The sequence below is a fragment of the Hyla sarda genome, chromosome 11 (genome assembly GCF_029499605.1).
Source record: "Hyla sarda isolate aHylSar1 chromosome 11, aHylSar1.hap1, whole genome shotgun sequence".
Classification (NCBI taxonomy): domain Eukaryota; kingdom Metazoa; phylum Chordata; class Amphibia; order Anura; family Hylidae; genus Hyla; species Hyla sarda.
The window spans coordinates 29,407,590-29,426,532 of NC_079199.1; the positions used below are offsets into that span (position 1 = coordinate 29,407,590).

The following is an 18,943-nucleotide window of genomic DNA, read 5'->3' on the forward strand; positions in this document are numbered from 1 at the left end:
GTAACTGAAAATTTTGACTATACATCTGTTTCTCTTGCTGCATAAACTGTATTGTATCTACATATCCAAAATGTTAATACAAATCTAATTTAAGAAAGAAAAAAAAAAAGGGTGGCCAATCACCAGGCAGACAGTTTTTTCGAACAATAACTTTCCATAAAAATTTAAGAGGCATGGAATCTTGCTGGTTGATTCTGACAACCATTGCATGCATTAGTTCTATGCACCAGGACAGTATTGTGCAGCGAGTACTCACCTCCTGGCTGCTCAGTTTGCTGCCCTGACCATTTGTTGCGGTCATACCACTGTTATACCCAGAGGTGGGTCCTGACGACAGGCTAAGACTGGAATTGGTAAATAAAGTGCTGGTGCTTACAAGTGTCTTCATTTTGGTATCATCCTATAAAAGGTAAGCAGTGTGGAAAAATGCTTCATTACTATGTTCTATAAAACTTAGCAATTTACAAATTTTGTATAATACAAATATAATGATGTACACCACACAACAGATAAGTGAAAAACATATTTTCTCAGTCGCTCTTCATTGGGGACACCTTACTGATGAGTATGTGCTCTTGCCACTAGGAGGCGTTGACACTAGGAAAAAAAAAGTCTGCTCCTCCCTGGCAGAATATACCCCACAACTGGGAGTGAGATAATCAGTTTTAGCTGGTGTCAGTAGGAGGCAAGACACAGGTCTGGGAGCTCCCCAGACTTAGTCTTTTTTTTATAATTTTCTAGTAAGGGCTGTTTAGTTCGGTTTTTATCTCCCTTTTGTTTCAATTTTTCAGGTGGGGGTTTAGGAGCATGGCGATACCGGTTCCCCCCCCCCCCATATGCGACAAAGGGGCATGGAGCATAAGAGTATGGGCCATCAACCCCTTATGGCCAACGGCCAGTGCCTGGAGGATGCACCCTGGGTCCGTGTCCCTCACTTGCCACTGCTCGCCCCGCTATCTTAGCCTGGTATGATGCAGGGTGGCCATAAGCTGGTTGAAGTCTTCAGGGTGATTATAAGAAGATGGAGCCATTGGTGAGTATGTACTACAACCCCTCTTCCCCCCTCTCCCTCCCTCTTGCTCATCCAGGGGTCCCCTTCCTCGCATGTGCCCAGCTCCTCAGCGGCCATTACACACATAGCTGTGCTGGCCCGGACCCCTCATGGCCTCTGGCGCCATTCTGGAGTGGACAGTCCGGTGAACATTCCCTTCCCCCTCTTTGGGCCATTCATCCTTACAAATGTATTGCGGCCAGGCACAGGGCCCTGGCCACGTTATCTTCCTACCGGCCGGAGACTCTATGCTGCTGTCCCAGTTTCAGTCTCTGGGGCAGCAGGTCTCCGGTCCCGCACGGCAGTCCGCTGCCCCAGTGGGGGTGTTATCTACTCGCTTACTACCTTGTGCGGCCAGGCGCAGTGTCCTGGCCGCATTATTTATAGGCTGACCGGAGACCTATAGCTGCAGGCAGCAGGTCTCCGGTCCCACCTGGCTTACTGCGTTCTCAGTGCAGGCACACCAGCCTGCTAACTCCTATCTGCTGTGGCCACGCGCAATGTCCTGGCTGCATTCTTACAGGATGACCTGAGACTTACAGTTGCAAGCAGCGGGTCTCCTGTCCCAGGCTTACTCCTATCCTTTGCGACCAGGCACAGTGTCCTGGCCGCGTTCTTTATGGGCTGACCGGAGACCTACAGCTGCAGTCAGCGGGTCTCAGAGTCCCACGTGGCCGACTGCCCTCAGTGCTACCCATGCGGCCGGGCGTTTCCCTGGTGGGGGAGGAACCGGCCGCATCTTTCACTCAGTTCCCTAGCCCCCTTCCTGTAATGGCTGTGTGGACGGCGCCCCGTTCATGCCCCTATGTGAAATAAAAGAACCTTGTTTAATCCACGGCATCCCTGGTCTACTGTAACCCGCGGTGTGTGCCCCCCGTGAATCATCCGGCTTTTCACTCTCTCTGCCCAGCCACTACCAGCAAGAATACACCCTCCACAGGTGGATCCAGACCTCGAGGCAGCCCCGCACATTAACTTCATGCGATCATAGATGTTGAGAGTTCTGAGCACAACATCCTCAGGTACGTAGGGAATAAGCAGCATTTTTTAACCCCTTCCTACCACTGGTAACGGCACTAGGCAGCAGGAAGGCCCCCTGGGGCACAGTGATCACCTATCTGGCTATCCCCTTTTATCCAGCACCTGGAAGTGTACTTCTTCAGCTAGACTGTTGTCTGCATGGTCTTCATCGCTGTCGGTCTCCCATCTCCGGGCTGCCGTGGGCTTGGTCAGATCTCCCGAAACCTCCCTGCTGGTATAAGGACTCTAGTTGAGGGTCCCTGCCGGTAGTCTGGACTGATGACAGTCAGCCAGACTTTCATCTGCTGGGTCTCTTACACCGCCAGGTCCCTCGTTAGTTTGTACTCTGTAGGGGGGTTCGATGGAGTGTTCCTGAGCATTCAGGAGGTTAGTTCAGGTTATCCACTGCCAAGGTGTAGTTTTGAGTGAGTCTCCCCATGTTGCTCCATGGGCCCTATACAATACACGTATCCACTTCTCAACATAATCAGACCACAGGTGTGCACGTAATGGGTGGCTTCCCTATGTCTATCTCAGGGCTCCGTCTCCTGAGTGTATTAAACCATATATATAGAAATAGACATAGACTGGGAATTGCACTTAAAAAGTTCTTTATCTCCAAATTTATCCATGTACAAAACAGTAGAGAGATATACAGAACAATCACCCGGTGCTCAATAGACTGCTCAGAGGTTATTCCACTCTGTGTCTTCAGGACCTTCCATCCCAGACTTGCTGCTTGCTGGACAGTGTGTTCCTGGCCATGTTGAGAAAGGGAGGAGACTCCTGAAACGTCCAGCAGCTCGCATGCCAGCGGGCGTTTTCACACCCCCTCAGAATTAGCGTCCACATGGCCAGGAACACACCGTCCAGCAAGCAGCAAGTCTGGGATGGAAGGTTCTGAAGACACCGAGTGGAATAACCTCTGAGCAGTCTATTGAGCACCGGGTGATTATGTTCTGTATATCTCTCTACTGTTTTGTACATGGATAAATTTGGAGATAAAGAACTTTTTAAGTGCAATTCCCAGTCTATGTCTATTTCTATATATATGCCCTATACAATACACCACATACTGGTTTGCGGGGTTCCCTCCTTTACCAGGTTCCTCCCTACATGCCTGCTGCTCTCTAGGCTGAAGGCTGGTAACACACTTTCAGTGTGTGATTCTGTCTACTGCAACCAGTGTGGCCATGGTTCCCATGCGAGAGAGCCTCAATTTCCAGGTGAAGTTCCAGAGTGTCTCGGGGTTTCATTGGATCTTTTATACTTGCCGGTCAGACGGTGTCTGCATTTTCCTGCTCAACATACATCCTTCATCCCTTGCGCCTGCGACAGCAGTCCTGTTGTGTGGCACCATTTGGAGCTGGGGTGTGGGCGTTTCCTGCAGGTTCCATGGACTTTTGCAAAAAGAACAGCACTCTGTTCCACTTTCTAAGGGGCAAGGTTGGTCTGCTAGGAGCATGGTTGTGACACCATGCTGCCGGACTTTTGAAGGTCTGCAGTCTTGGTACCCCTCTACTATCATGTGATAACCACGTCTGTGTCCCTACATACACTAGGCCACTCTGCATGTGTAGAGTCCACCTTCTTTTTTTTCTGTGGGGTGTGCCTCGGGCCTTCCTGGGATCTTGTTTCCACAGGTTTAGGCGGTCGAACTCCTCTGCTCTGGCATGGGGCATGATGGGGCGGCACAGTCGGTTCAGTTCTTCTTGTCTAGACGTAGAAGTTAGTTACCCGGAGCGTTTTGCGGACGTTGGGTTTACTTACTCTACAGGTGTACGTCTTCCAAGCGACTCAGGAACCTCAGTTGCCCATGTTGGCTGCTCCAGTGTTCCGGGAAACTCCTTTTGGCCTTTTATTTTTACCTGTACGTCTTCCAGGTGACCCGGGTACCTTCAGTTCCCATGTCGGATAGTCCGGTGTTCCGGGATGCCCCTTTTCAGGGCATTCCGCTCCCTTTTTGGCCTTATTCTTTCCGTCTCCTCCTTCATGGATTAATGTACTCCCAGGGCGGTGGGCATTCCGGTCATCCAGATTACTCTACTCAAGCTTATTTCGTCTCCCAGGTGCTCGCGGCGGGCCCCTGGGACGGAGGTTTTTGGTCTGCAGCTGTTTTGGTCATCGATTTTCTGCACCAAACCTCTCCACAGCCAGTCTCCATCCTTGATTCTTTTTTCCAGAGATTTTCTGGTCTCCTCCTTTCGTACTCTCCTTCTACTCAGGCGTACGCTGCTCTCCCTGGCGTTTTTTTCCACCATGTTCTCTTGTTTGTGCCATTTTCCATTTTTTTTTTCCCCAGCCGGGTTAGCCCTCTGTCTGGTTCTGTGTTCCTTGGGGTTGATTCCTACCTCCTCCCGGGATGGTTCTGGCCCTCCTGGCTTACTAATAGGGATCGACCGATTATCGGTTTTGCCGATATTATCGGCCAATAATCATGATTTTGGACATTATCAGTATCGGCAATTACCTTGCCGATATGCCGATAATGTCACACCCCCCCGCCCAGAGACGACCGTCGCCGCCGCTGCCCCATTGCCTCCCCCATCCTCTGCCCACATACCGCCGCCGCTGCCCCATCACCTCCCCCCCATCCTCTGCCCACATACCGCCGCTGCCCCATCACCTCCCCCCATCCCCGGTGTTATAATTACCTGTTCCCGGGGTCCGCGATCCTTCTGGCTCCTGCGCTGTTGCTGTGCGCTGCGCAATGACGAGTGACGTCCCCAACGCGACATCACCGTCAGTGCGCACAGTGACAGCGCAGGACGCCACGGAGCCAGAAGGATCGCAGACCCCCAGGATCAGGTAATTATAACACCGAGGATGGGGGGAGGCGATGGGGCGGCAGTGGTATGTGGGCAGAGGATGGGGGGGGGGGCGCGATGGGGCAACTGTGGTGTTTAGACTCAGGACCCCAGGACAGGCAGGGGGAGAGAAGCGGGCGGCGGTCTCTGGCACCGCAAAATCATTCATCTGCAACGGCTTCTGCCCCGCTGGGGGGTTAAAATAGACGATAACTTATACCAGAATATCGGTATAAGTTATCGGCTGTCGGCCTCAAAGGTGACAGATTATCAGTATCGGCCCTAAAAATAGATATCGGTCGATCCCTACTTCCTAATCAACCTTTTTTTGTCTCTCTTTATGGACCGTGGCTTTGGAGTCTACATAGGACGGTCTCTTCCTTGGCGTCCTAGTCCTTCTCCATGGACGGGGGTTCTTCCGGGATCTCAGTTTGTGGGCCTCGGTTGTCTCTGCCCTGGATCTCGTCCGCAGGCTTTATGGTCGAGTGGGTTCGGTCTCTGGACTGATTTCCCTTTTGCTGTTGGTTGTTTTTCCCTCCCTAGGGGACTGCTTTGTTACATCCCATCAGTATAGGTGTCCCCCAATGAAGAGCGACAGAGAAAAGGAGGTTTTTTTTGTACTTACTGTAAAATCTCTTTCTCGTAGCCTTCATTGGGGGACACCGCACCCACCCATTTCTTCATTCTTTGTCCGGATTTTCTTTTCCGGTTTTTGTTTTTTTATCTGGGATACCTTTCTGAGGTCCTTCGGACATATTTCTTTGTTGGCTTCTCCTACTGCTTGGTGACAAAACTGATTACCTCACTTCCAGTGGGCGGGGGGTATATCCTGCCAGGGAGGAGCCGACTTTTTTTTTCCTAGTGTCAGCGCCTCCTAGTGGCAAGAGCATATACCCATCAGTATAGGTGTCCCCCAATCAAGGCTACGAGAAAGATATTTTACAGTGAGTTCCTAAAAATCTCCTTATCCCCTATCCAAAGATTAGGCGCGGCACCCAGGTCATCCGTGCACAGAGCGAACTCTGCTCCATGCCGGATGACTGGCGACTACAGCCACCACGCCCCCTCCATTCATGTCTATGGAAGGTGGCGTGATGGCTACGTACTAGCAGTCACGCCCCCTCCCATAGACATGAATGGAGGGGGTGTGGCATGACATCTCGACACAGAAACTCCAAGCTTCTGTGTTCCTGCCGCTGCTGGCTCGGAGATCGCAGGGGTCCCCAGCGGCGGGGTCCCCAGCGGTGGGACCCCCAGGATCAGACATCTTATCCCCATGATCAGACATCTTATCTTAGGGGATAAGATGTTTTTCGCTGGAGTACCCCTTTAATACCAACACAGCAATCAAATGCATATTACTTGAACAAGCCATCATTTTCTTATAACACTACCGAGACTCCCACTGATCCTGAAACTGAAAGGACCACAGCAATACGTAACCTATGCAGTGGGGTCAGTCAGCAAAGCTTCATTTACCCAATACCAAATAGATGACGAGTCAGGAAGACCTGAAAATTCAGATATTTTTAAAACAATCTGTGCTGCTTATATGCCCCAAATTTTCTACTGAAAGTACTCAGGGCAAGAAATAATATGGACTATTTGACAGGGAATATAGAGCCCAAAAGCTACTTCAATATGTTGTATGCATGAGCCCTTAAGGTTGTTCAGACCTTTTTTTCTTTTGTAAATACACAAAGTCTATTGGAAAAGAAACTATTTTGTTAAGTACACTATACTTAATCTCTCAGACATAAACATTTGCGAGAAAGAAAATTCCATACATCTTTGAATTGGAATAAGGGGTAGATTACAATTACTTGTTAACAATGACGCAATGAAAAATTAATATGCAGCTGCCATTAAAATATCCCATATAAAATGTAAGGAGCAAGCAAGTAAAGATAAACAATCCTCAAAATAAGGCTAAAGACTAAAAAAAGTAGAAAGAATCACCCATTTTTCTTTTATTTTTACCTTAGTTAGACTACCCTGTTGTAGCCGTCTCCTCTCCATCTCGGCCCTCTCTCGTAATTTGTCCCTTGCTTTGGCAATCTCAGTTTTAGCCTCTTCCCGAGCCTTCTGGTAGTCTTTTAGCATTACTTCAATTTCAGAAGGACACTGTGGTGCTCTAATTTTTGGTTCCTGAATCCTAAAGGATAAAAATGTATATTCTAATATGCTGCTGACATCCAGGATCATTCAAAACAAACCTCTAAGAATGTAACATTGGAAGCATGCCCTCCAAATTCAGGCTGAGACTGAACAAAACTCTTGCTAGAATTAGGGTCTATTCACACGGCAGAATTTCCGCTTGCAGAATTCCGCCTCAAATTAAAGCCCATAGACTTCTATGGGATTCCACACTCCCATTCACACTTCTGAATTTCCAATTGTGTAATTCCGCAAGCATAATTTTAGAAGTGTGAATGGGAGTGGGGAATCGCATAGAAGTCTATGTGCTTTAATTTCAGGCGGAATTCCGCAAGCGGAGACATGGAAGCAGCTTGCTGTGTTCAACTGTTTCTATAATGGGAATTGGGAGTTGCGGAAACAATGTGTAGACTCGAGATATTCTCATATTTCATTTTAGTAGAGAGCCTATACAGTATACACTGGTTTCCCAGTGTATTTCTGTATGTAAATACAAAAAAATTGAAGCATCAAAAAAAACTATTGACAACATATAAGCTGGATGTCCTGGATTACCTGGTATTATCAACCACATCCCTCCTGAGCTGCTGCAGGTACTCTCTACGCCGGCTGGGCAATTCAGACTCCCTCAGGGATGTCAGCGAGGCCTGTGATGCACTCAGCTGTTTCTGGGGGCTGAGACTTCGACTTCTTCTAAAAATCTGAAGCCTTTCCTCTCTTTCCTTACGTAGATTTTCTATCACTTTCATGTGTCTAAAGGGAGCAAAAAATAAAAAATATATTTTAGGACATTTCTTTGTAGTCACATGATTTGAACATGTTATTTGTATTTTTTTTATATTGTTATGTCTATTAACCCCTTAGGGCCTATTTTCACCTTAAGGACTCGGCAAATTTTCATTTTTGCATTTTAGTTATTTCCTCCTTCCCTTCTAAAAATCATAACGAGACCCATATAAGGGCTTGTTTTTTTGCGTCACCAATTGTACTTTGTAATTACATCGCTCATTTTATAATATAACCTTAAGGAGTCCTTAAGGATCGGGGGTGCAGGGCGTACGCGCATGCCCTGCATTCCCAAGAGGTTAATATGTGATATGAAATATATATACTTTCCATTCTACAATGTTCAGAATACTACTGAAGTAGAATGGATTCTAGGAAATGTGTTTTACATAAAACTTTGCATTATAATAAAAAAAAAACTTTACTAATTTATCCTACAGTTTATACATATCACTGAGAATTATTTATATAAACGCCAATGATTTTTCAAAAAACATTCACTGCAAAGTGTCCAAGACTATAGCGGTTTCCAGAAATGTTATACAGAGATAATTTTCTATGGAAGGATGGAAAGGACATAAATGAACCGCAACATTAACCCCTTAAGGACCAAGCCTTAAAGGTTTTTTTAGGCTTTATACCCCTTATGGTTTTAATGAATCTATAGAAAACCCTTGTTAAATTATTCTACTCTGACTAATACAAAATGTTCTTTTATTGATGCCCATACACACTGATGCGGTTCTGTTCGATAACAAAGCATTATTTATTGATTGTAAGCTTCTCTTTTTTTGTATTTTTGCAATATAGTCTTTGTGGTCTGTTCACATTGGTGCGGACTTGTCAGATAACAAAGTACTATTTATTGTATCCATTGTATTAATTTATTTATTGTATTGATTGCTATTCATATATATATATATATTCTTTTTCTTTTGTTATATATAACTTTTGTTTTATAGAGTATATATTTTTTTATGTATTTTTAGTTAGTATTGTAAAGGGTTAATCGCTACAGCTATATAACCTGTGTGATGGCCCTAACTGACATGCCTGATGAAGCTGCGCATGCGCAGCGAAACGCGTTACATCTTAAAAAAAAAAAAAAGCGCCTGGTTGTTTTAACTGCCGCTCTCCTGCTGTTGTTCGTACGGCACCAGTATTGTTCCTGCTTCCCCGATCACTTCATAGGTCTCTCCACTCCTAGCAAGGCTGCGGACGATTTGGTTATTACCTCCATACGCTATCCATTGTTGTGTGTGAGTTCACACAACCTAATCTGGTAAGCGGCTGTAGTTGCTTCCCTTCCCCCCTATTTTATCTGACCGAGAGGTTCTACACATGGAGCGCCTTCTACCTTCTCTTTTTGCATATCAGCTGTATAGTCAGAGCTGAATGTCTTATATGAATTGTATCAGTTATCATATTTAATTTAATCTGTGTATACATTGCTGCCGTGCTAGAATATGGAAGAGTTTATGTAAATGTCAGTAAGTTCACATTACAATAAGTGTGTTTTTATCCTTACCGTTCATATAGCTGTTTCTTTATAGGTACTGTATTTTGGAGATCCATCTTTCCTGTCTGTATAACTCGCAGAAGTGCATCTGTTTCTCCAATGCCATAGCTCAGTTTGGCTTCTGCAAGTTGGACGGTAAGAGGCAGGGAATTCATCTCCAAGTGCATTGCAGACAAAACCTCTGCCCGTTCTCTCTTCAGCCTCTCGATCTCCTGTGATCTGCTCTCAGGTACGTCCTGAGAAGCTTCAGTCTTAGTAGTACTTTCTCTCATATACAGATCAGGGCTGCTGCTCATCATTCCATTTTTAGTTGCACCACAATGAACTCCAGACCAATTGCTAAATTTATTGTGCATGGGTAGATCCTGCAGTGCATAACTCTGTGGTTTCTGACTGGTTTTGAAGGCCGGCTCCTGACCCAGAAGAATATCTGTGTTGCACTCACTTTCCACAACTGATAATTCATCATCTTGTAACTGCAGGCCAAACCCGCTCATCTGTGAAGGTGAATAGGGATAGCCTCTATTTTTAATGTAAGAGTTACCTGATGTTATAGTAAAACTTCCAAGATCATTCTTATCACTACTGAATTCTTTTGGACTTTGTCTTGGAATCTGACCATGTTTGCTTGGTAGAGGCTGTGACATTAAGGAGAGGTTTTGAAGTGACTGCAAATGCTCCCAGGGATGGGGTGTCTTCTCACTTTGCATAGTGGTGAAATAATTCACGCCATTACAACTTTTTCCACTACCTGTCATCTCTGAGTTACTACTGGAATGGTTGGTAAGTGAAGAACATGTATCTCGTAAAATGCAACCTTCACTCACAAATCTCTGGAATTTAGCAGATGAAGCTCTTTTTCGAGTGGTTTCTTTCAATGAGCTACTCCGTGTAGTTTCAAATATATTGCCTACATTAGATTCACTGTCCGTTTCTGTTCGAGAACTGTTCAGTTGCAGGCCACGAAGTTCACGCTCTTTTCTCATTCTGCTACGAAGGATTTTAGCAAAATTCTGATTATTTAAAGGATTGCCATGTACAAGTTTATGGTGAAATTTCTTACTTGCTTTCACTGTTAAAATCGGTGATGAGGCCCTATCAACCATTGCAGCTATCTCATGACAACTTGTGTGGTATCTCATGGAGTCAACCACACTTGAAGATGGACTATTTACTACCGTATCTTCTGTACATTTATTCACATTTGTGGAAACAGAGGAACTTTTTGAGGAAGAATATGGAAAAGCTATAGATGACATGTCCTGCAAGCCAGTTAGGAATGGGGTGGATGCTCGAACTTGAGGTGAATGATAAAAAACATGGTCAGATTGTTTGCAAGGCTCAAACTCGTGTAAGTTTGGTAGACTCTGTGTTCGTGTTTTGGTCCCTTTGCTGTTGATTTGTTCTATTAAACCCATGTTTTGAGGAACGGGCGTCAAGGAGTCTGTTCCAAGAACTTTAACTATAACATTTATCCCTGGGGAGCTTAGGAAATGTTTGTGCTCCCTTGTAAGATTTTGTGCATTGTTCACCATTAGTGAATCTGTCTGAATACCCTTGTCCACAGATGTCTGAGTGGAAGAGTCTCTCACTGATCTTTTCAGAATAGGCTCTTCAGCATCTATTTGCACCCTTAAGGCATCTTTATCAACATGTTCAGGATTATGTTTTGATAGATTTCCTAGCAATTCTGAAGTTTCTTGCAGGAGTTGTGATAAATGTAAGGACATGCTCTGCACACTTGACCAGGACGCAGGTCTCTGGCATACATTCCTATTCCTCATCTGCCTTGAAGATGGCACATCAGTATGGTTTCTCTGGTGCTTATAAGTCTTACGATGCTTATGCTTAATTTGCGTGCCCTGTTCCCCAAATATTCGCTTTACAGGTTCATTACAAGTCTCTGATTCTGATGTGTACAAAAATATTATCTCATCCAACTGCGAGTAGTCTTCTAATTTTCTCTGTAACCCAGAAATTTCTGAAAATTCTAATTTGTTCTCTGTACACATGACAGCAGACTCATCAGACAGAAGTTCCTGAGAATCATCTAGTGAAGTTATATCTGGCCTTGAATCATTCCTTCCAAGACTACTTATGGTGCTGGATACAGTTTTAGCATAGGAGCTGAGGTGAGAATGAAAGGGAGAATTGTGACTGTTGAGACCTTCGTCAACGCTGGAGCACCGTATCAGTTTATCTGCCTGTTCTCTGAATTTAGCACAGGATACATCACTGGCACTTTTGAACGTGCAGTTCCTCCATCCAGGTTTGGGACAATCTTCTTGCTGCCAAGAGTGAACAAAAGGATTGATGTCACTTGAGGAGAAGTGAAGACCTTCGGTGTTGTCTACCATATCTGTTGACTGCTCTGCTTGGTATGAAGATTTGGGAATCAGGTTGCTGTGGTGTTCGTCTGGTAGTTTTTGCATCAGATGAGCGTTGTCACCTACACCTGCCATTAAAATGCTGTTTGTTGTAGAATGAGGTGACTGAACTGTTTGCGTACAATGATCAGTCACATTATGTTGTGCAAATTCTTCTGACTTCATTGTTTTAGCTTGTTCCTCAAATTTTCCATCAAAACTTGATCTACTCAGTGAATTGTCAACATAGGAAGGACTTACTAATACTGCAGGAAGTTTAATAGACAATTCATTCGCATTAGATTCTGTCAAATCCATTTGTTCTAGAATATTGGGATGATCAGGAGATGGAGTTTCAATGCTGTCAGTGCATCGGGACATTTCTTCTCCAAAATGAGCTGACTGAGAAATATCTTTAGCAACCTCTGTAGTCACTGGGGAATATGATTCACATTCACTTAACCCATCTACTAAGTTGTTCTGCAAACCAGTGAAATTCTGAAAAACCAAATATCTGGATGTATCTGTGTCACTGGAAGAAATGTCTGTGGACTCACTCAGATCTGAAGAATATTCTCCACAGACTTCCATAGTCATCCTACCATTTTCCTCATGTCCACCATTTTCTTTGTCTCTCATGCCTATAGAATAATCGTTATCTTCTACAGTGCAAGTGTCTCGATCATTCACTTGGTCGCTGTAAGTAAGCGGTGGAATATTCTGGTCACATAACTGACTCAATTCACATTCTACTTCACAAGCCTTTTTGTTTGTGATGCAATCAGATAAATCAGCGGTCATGTCCGCACTATGTTCCCCATTAATGTCATTAATAAATGGATCAGAGAGTGATGACTTACAAGTTTGCTGATACATTTTGTCTACAGTGCTACATTCAGAATATGAATCATCTCTATGCAGTACTGACTCTTTTTTCATATTTTGAAAACCATCATTTTCATTTAGATAGTTAGCCGTTGCATTCTGCAATGTGTCAGGCTTTATGTTGCATTTAGAAGAATTGAATGATGTAGCAGTAGATGTACTATGAAAATCTTTGGACTCCAAAATGGTGTATTCCTCCTCAGTTGTACAGGGAGAAGACGTATGCTGTAAGCACGCATCTCTTATTCTACCTTTATTATGTGCAACTTCATTGGTTTTTAATAAATTATAGTTTTGTTGCACTGAATTTTCTTCTTGTGTTCGGTCATCATGATTAGGATGTTCACCAATGCTCTCAAGTCTACTTTGCAAGTAAATATGCTTACTAATGTTACTCTTGGAAGATGTTGTGCTGTCTACCTCTGTGCTATCTTGAGACCTATCATATTGTTTTGGCATTATCAAAGAATATGAGTCCGTACTCTGGCCAACACTACTACCATCTCTTGTTCTGTATAAACTACTAAGTCCTGGGTCTTCACTTTGCAGGCTATATCCAATTCTTTCTTTCTCTGTAGAATTACTACTTCTGGAATGCTGCACAGTTTCATCCTCCATAACATTGTCTATTACCACAGCATCTTTTACTCTGCTCAAGCTTGGGAAACTAATATTCATGCCAGTTTGTTTAGTGGCAAACATTTCTTCTGAACTGTCTACATCATCAAAAAACATAACTTGATCAAGATTTTTAGTCTGATCCTTTGCCTTACAAAAAGGTTTATTCTGCATCTTTGCCTCATAATATGGAAGGGGCGGACAAGTACCACTCATATCTTCTAACAAATGGTGATTGGCAGAATCATCTCTCTGTGTACCACTGGATGATCCCTCAGCAGAATATCTTAGCTCCATACTATATTCAGGCCCACTAAAAGGTTTACAATGATCACTCTCAGAAAGAACATCCTTTGTGCTGCTGAAGTCATTTCCATGCTTTAAAGCCACAGCCTTGTCATTGCTATCAATGTCCTTAAGTGTACTTGGTTTTAAAGTAATATTTTTGTTAATGCAAAATGACATTCCAGGACTTTCTAGATTTAAATTCAAAATCATTTTAGATTTTGTGCTGTCATGTGCAGCCAAATCCTTGTTGGAAGATTGACTATTAACTGTGGAGGAAAAGTGGTCCTGTCTGGAAGCTTCACAAGCAGTAGGCAAATGACTGTGTGCAGCCTTGATATCATCTAATCTTTCTGTCTGATTTGTTGCACATAAATGTTGTATTTCTTTAGGATCAGCTTCAGGTAAATTATCATTATTTCTCTGGCTTTTATTACTGGTACACTCAGAGTAGAGCAGGTAGCTTGTTTCTATTGTATTTGTACTTTCAGCAGATCCTTTAGGTTTTGAAATTAAACAAGTCTTTGCTGGTGCATATTGAGATTTATCATCACTTTCGTAAAACATACTATTTTCTTGTAAAGTCCTTGAAGGTGAACACTCTTTCTGTGTGTAATCATTTATGGTTGTAGTTTCATCAGGTTTATCAAGATGTTCTTGTGTTACTTTAATGCTGCAAATTTTTGTGTCTGGATACGGAGAAGGTCTGACAGCTACGGATTTCATGCTTGAAGGTTTTTCTGTTATGTCATCCATGTAACAATTTTCATCCAAAGTTCTATCATGTACAGTAAAACATAGTTCCTTACTATTTTTATCAGAGATAATGCTATTATATTCTGCCACATCAACATTGATGTCGTCATCACTGAACAGATGTTTATTGAGCTCTGTGACTGGAGATGGGTCTACGGCCATCACAACAACTTTTTCTGATTTGTGGCAAAGTGACTGTGCTAACTGTTTAGGTATTGCACGTGCTTCATAACAAGGGTCAGGTATAGATTCTTGACTTTTAGAGTGTACAGATCTCTCATTTACCTTGTCTTGTTGAGAAAGGGATCTGTGCTGGGCTGGTATTGGAATGCTAGCTGATGCACAATGAGTTTGGTTTTCTAGTGCACCAATACTTTTGTTCACTGTCCTATCAAATGGTCTTCTGGTAGTATTTTCAGCACTACAAACCTGCCCATGTTCAAAGCTGTCATTTTTTTGGACACAGCATTGTTCATTATCATGTTTACGGATATTTTGTGTTTCTTGTACTGGATTGGTTACATTTTTAGTCTTGCAATTAATATCTCGCTCTACTGTGGACATTTCACTTTGGATGCTGTTAGACTCATACATTTGTTGATCATCTTCTTTAAAATAACCTATACTTTTTTGGACTGATTCACAAGACAGCGGTCCAGAAATGACAGATTCTTGAAAAACAAGAGGAAAAGACTGTTGTTGAGTATTCAGGTTGTCAAGCTGCGAAGGTAAAGATGTTGGCATTGCATAATTTGTATCCTCACCGATGGTTTTTGTAGTGGCATTATTAAGATGGAAATTTTCCTGGGATAAGCGCAAACTTGGAATCTCTTTACATTTAAGTGTCGTCACTTGATCTGCATCAGAAATTTCACACAGCTCCTTAGTACTTATGGAATATATTGGGCTCTTTAAAGTGTTAGCATTCACCTGCCCACCTTCTCTCTGAATGTCCTTCCTAAAAGGTACATTTTTAATGTAGGTTACAGGTGTTTCTAAAAAGGTTGAATCTTTGTCTTTACTTTTCAAATTAGTTTTTTTTTCATTGCATTCAGTTACATCAGATGGACAACACTCATGAGCATTTCCTTCTTGTACAGTTTCTTTTCCTTTAGCGGTACATGTATCTGCAGTTTCGTTTTCAGAAACATTATCATTAACACATAAACAGTTAATCTCATTCGCTTGAGGTTCCAATGTTGGGGCACATGCCGGAGACGATGCATCCTCATGCACAGTATTCCCATTTGGCTTCAAAGTATCTGCTTTAGATGATAATCCAGAAGAACTCAAAGCAAGAGAGATTGCCTGGGATTTTCCAACATGTGTACTTGTTGCAGTATCTGGGCAATAGTCTGATTTTCTATGTAAAGTGACATCACAGTGCTCAATAGGGAGTCCATCCTTGAGAAAAAAGGAATTACTATTATCCAAGCCATCACCTTCTCTTGCTACCACAACGTTTTCCTTATTTTGATCTTCTTCATTCAACATCCCATTTCTAGGGCTTTGAAGCTTCCAAAATATCTCAGCTGGAAGTTCTTCAGATGAGTCTGCCTCAAGCGCATCTTCTGCATCAGCTAGGCTATCTAGAGAGAAGCTTTTTGTCAATCCAGTGGTGACTGATCCAGTTGTAACCAAAGGGAAAGAATTGTGGTCTCTAGTAAAAGAGGTGGCAGTCTTGGATGATGTCCCAATAGTCTTGTATTTGTTAGATCTTCTTTTATTGGGTCTCTCTTTTCTCTTGCCCTTCTCAGCAAGAGAGTCTTGAGACATCTGGCTGTCTTCACTGTCTGAATCCTGATGCCCAATATTATTTCTCTGCCTGTGTCGTTCCTCCCTTTTCAGATGTTCAGTTAAAGCACTGGCATAAGCAGAAGAAAGAGAATCAATAGAATAGAAACTTTCACTATCTGAGGAACCAGTATGGTCATCCTCCCTATAGTCTCCCAGAGTTTGAGTATTAGCTTTCAGGAGTTCCCTACTAAGTTTTTCTGTGCTTATTCTGTTCAAGTCATTTGTTTGGTTTTCTCCACGTCTCTTAGGAACTGTGCCGATAGATGATGAAATCTTTGTCGTTTGTTCAGCAGGCTTCCTTTGAGTATTTGATTTAAGAGGAGTCATGTTGTGCCTGGCTGGTTTGCCTTTTAATGTTGACTCTCTAGCAGGTGGCTTTACTTGGCCAGGTGGTATTTGTGTATGCATTACAGATTTTTGTGGTGCTAATTTTCCTGCATCATTTTTTGGACTAATTTTGCTCTTTTCTTGTACTGCACACTTTTTAGGGCCACCAACAGTCAAAGGAGAAGGACTTTTTAATGGCTTCAGTTTTGTGTCCTTTGGACCTGTAGATACAGTGGCCCGGATGATTCTTCTCTTTGGTTGTTCAGCTGTGAAGTTAGTGGAAGACCCTTTTGATCCACCTCTAGGTTTATCCATTTTTTGATGTTTTTTGATCATTTGTAGATCACCTGACAGAAGAGCAGGACTTGTATTGATCTGTTTTATGAGCAAGTCAATTCTTTGTTTTTTAACAGACTGCTGATTTTTGGCATCAGTGCTGGGAGGATTACCCTCTAACTCTCCATTGCTACTGGGGTTGCCAGAAGAATTAAGAAGACAATCTATGGATACACTTCGTAAAGGATTTCTAACTTCGTCAGTCTTGGTTATGTGAGCCAGCTCAGATTTACATTTTCTTTTCAGAACAGCACTGAAAGATATAAAACAGTTGAGTGAGTACTGGCAATATAAACTGCAATAACATAAAAAAGTACACATTTTTTTTGCTTATATTAGTACAGCATAGACTAATAGAATAATGTAGAGGTTCTTCTGTATGCCCTGTGTATACCTAATATATCAATATGGTTTCCTAATACATCCAACATTTACTGAGGGCAGGAAATGGACAGACCAGTGACATAGAACTAATATTTCCTAACTCACATTACAGAATCTCCAGAGTATTAATCCCTATGTGATGCAACTTAAAGGACAACTGCAGTGGTAAACATTTATATATGCCCACGCCCGGCCACAAAAATAAACAAAATAAACTCATACATACCTTCCTACGAGCCCCCGTTGGTCCGGCACAGGCCTCACGGTCCGGCAGTGCTGACGTCATTCCACTTCCTGGGGACGGGGACGCCACAGAGCTGTTGGCGTATCACCGGCCGTGGCGATGTCACACCCCGGCCTGTGATAGGCTGAGCCCACTGTTATGTAAGGAGCTCTGGCCGGCTTCTTGCATGACAGTGGGCTCAGCCTATCACCGACCGGGGCGGGACATCGCTACGGCCGGTGATACGCCGACGGCTCTGCGGCGTCCCCGTCCCCAGGAAGTGGAATGACGTCAGCACTGCCGGACCGTGAGGCCTGTGCCGGACCAACGGGGACTCGTAGGAAGATATGTATGATTTTATTTTGTTTATTTTTTAGGCCCAGGCACGGGCCTATAAAAATGTTTACCACTGCAGTTGTTCTTTAAGTTTATCTCTTTTCTCCTTGGTTTCTGGTAAAATCAGTGTATAGCTGCACAAACAAATAACAGAGACAGCAAGTGTGAGTGAAGAAAGTTTCATAACTCTGCAGATAATCACTGAATGGACTCATCTACTATATCACTGCTCCTGGTCTCTTAGAAAATGCAAAACGGATTTTTCAGCACTCTATGCAGAGGGATACAAAGAGATGAACACGGATAGCGAATTTGGGTAGAAGGGGGGGGGGGGGGGGTCTGAGAGATGCTAGGAGGGTTTTTACTTTTATGTAAGTATGAGCCTGTAGTACCAAGTTATATAACAGTCTAATATATGTTTGTTACTATTCTGTGTTTACTGTTAAACTTTAAAGGAGAGTATTCCAGCATTTAGAGAGAAAAAATACACATGTTGCCTGGGCGTGGGGACCCCCGCAATCTCCGGCCAGCAGCGGCAGCGTCCGGAATGTGGAAGCTTGCTGGTTCCATGTTCATGACGTCATGCCACGTCCCCTGCATTCAGGTCTATGGAAGGGACCATTACTGCTAGTACATAGCCCTCACGCCTCCTCCCAAAGAAGTGAATGGAGGGGGCATGGCGGCTTGCATCGCCAGTCATCGGGCACAGAGCGGAGTTCACTCCATGCACCGAATGACAGGGGTGTCGGCGCAGAGATCGCGGTGGGACTCCCACAATCTAACCTCTTATCCCCTATCCTTTGGATAGGGGATAATATGTTTCCAATGGAGTTAATCCTTCAGGTGTTTCACAGGAATAGCAGTAAAGTGGAGGTAAAAAGTCAAAATGTAAATTTTTTACACTTACATGTTGTTGTAAAAATTAAAAAATTGGGGCTACAAGGAGAAAAGCCCCTCAAAATTTGTAACCCTTTTTCTCCCGAATATTGAAGTACCCCATATGTGTACATAAAGTACTGTGCAGGTGCACAAAGGGGCACAGAAGGGAAGAAGCACCATTTGGCTTTTGGAGAAAGAATTTGGCTGGAATAGTTTTTGGGGGACATGTCGCACTTACAAAGCCCCCATGGTGCTAGGACAGTGGAAACCCCCTTCATGTGACAACATTGTGGAAACTACACCCCTCAAGGAATGTAATAAGGGGTGCAGTGAGCATTTACACCCCACAGGTGTTTGACACAATTTTAGAACAGTGGGTCGTGAAAAAATTATTACACAAAAATGCTGGTG

General features: G+C 43.5%; 1 protein-coding gene across 4 annotated transcripts in view; it reads right to left on the reverse strand.

Annotated features, from left to right (window-relative positions):
• Positions 1 to 18,943, reverse strand: part of STARD9 (StAR related lipid transfer domain containing 9) — a 196,253-nt gene that overhangs the window by 15,148 nt on the left and 162,162 nt on the right. For all 4 annotated transcript variants that reach the window (XM_056545834.1, XM_056545833.1, XM_056545835.1 and 1 more), the window contains 4 exons: positions 9,350 to 16,963; positions 7,591 to 7,788; positions 6,859 to 7,033; positions 257 to 400 (listed from right to left, as the gene is read on the reverse strand). In XM_056545834.1, the coding sequence (XP_056401809.1) occupies positions 257 to 400; positions 6,859 to 7,033; positions 7,591 to 7,788; positions 9,350 to 16,963 (8,131 nt within the window). The remainder of the gene's footprint in view (positions 1 to 256; positions 401 to 6,858; positions 7,034 to 7,590; positions 7,789 to 9,349; positions 16,964 to 18,943) is intronic.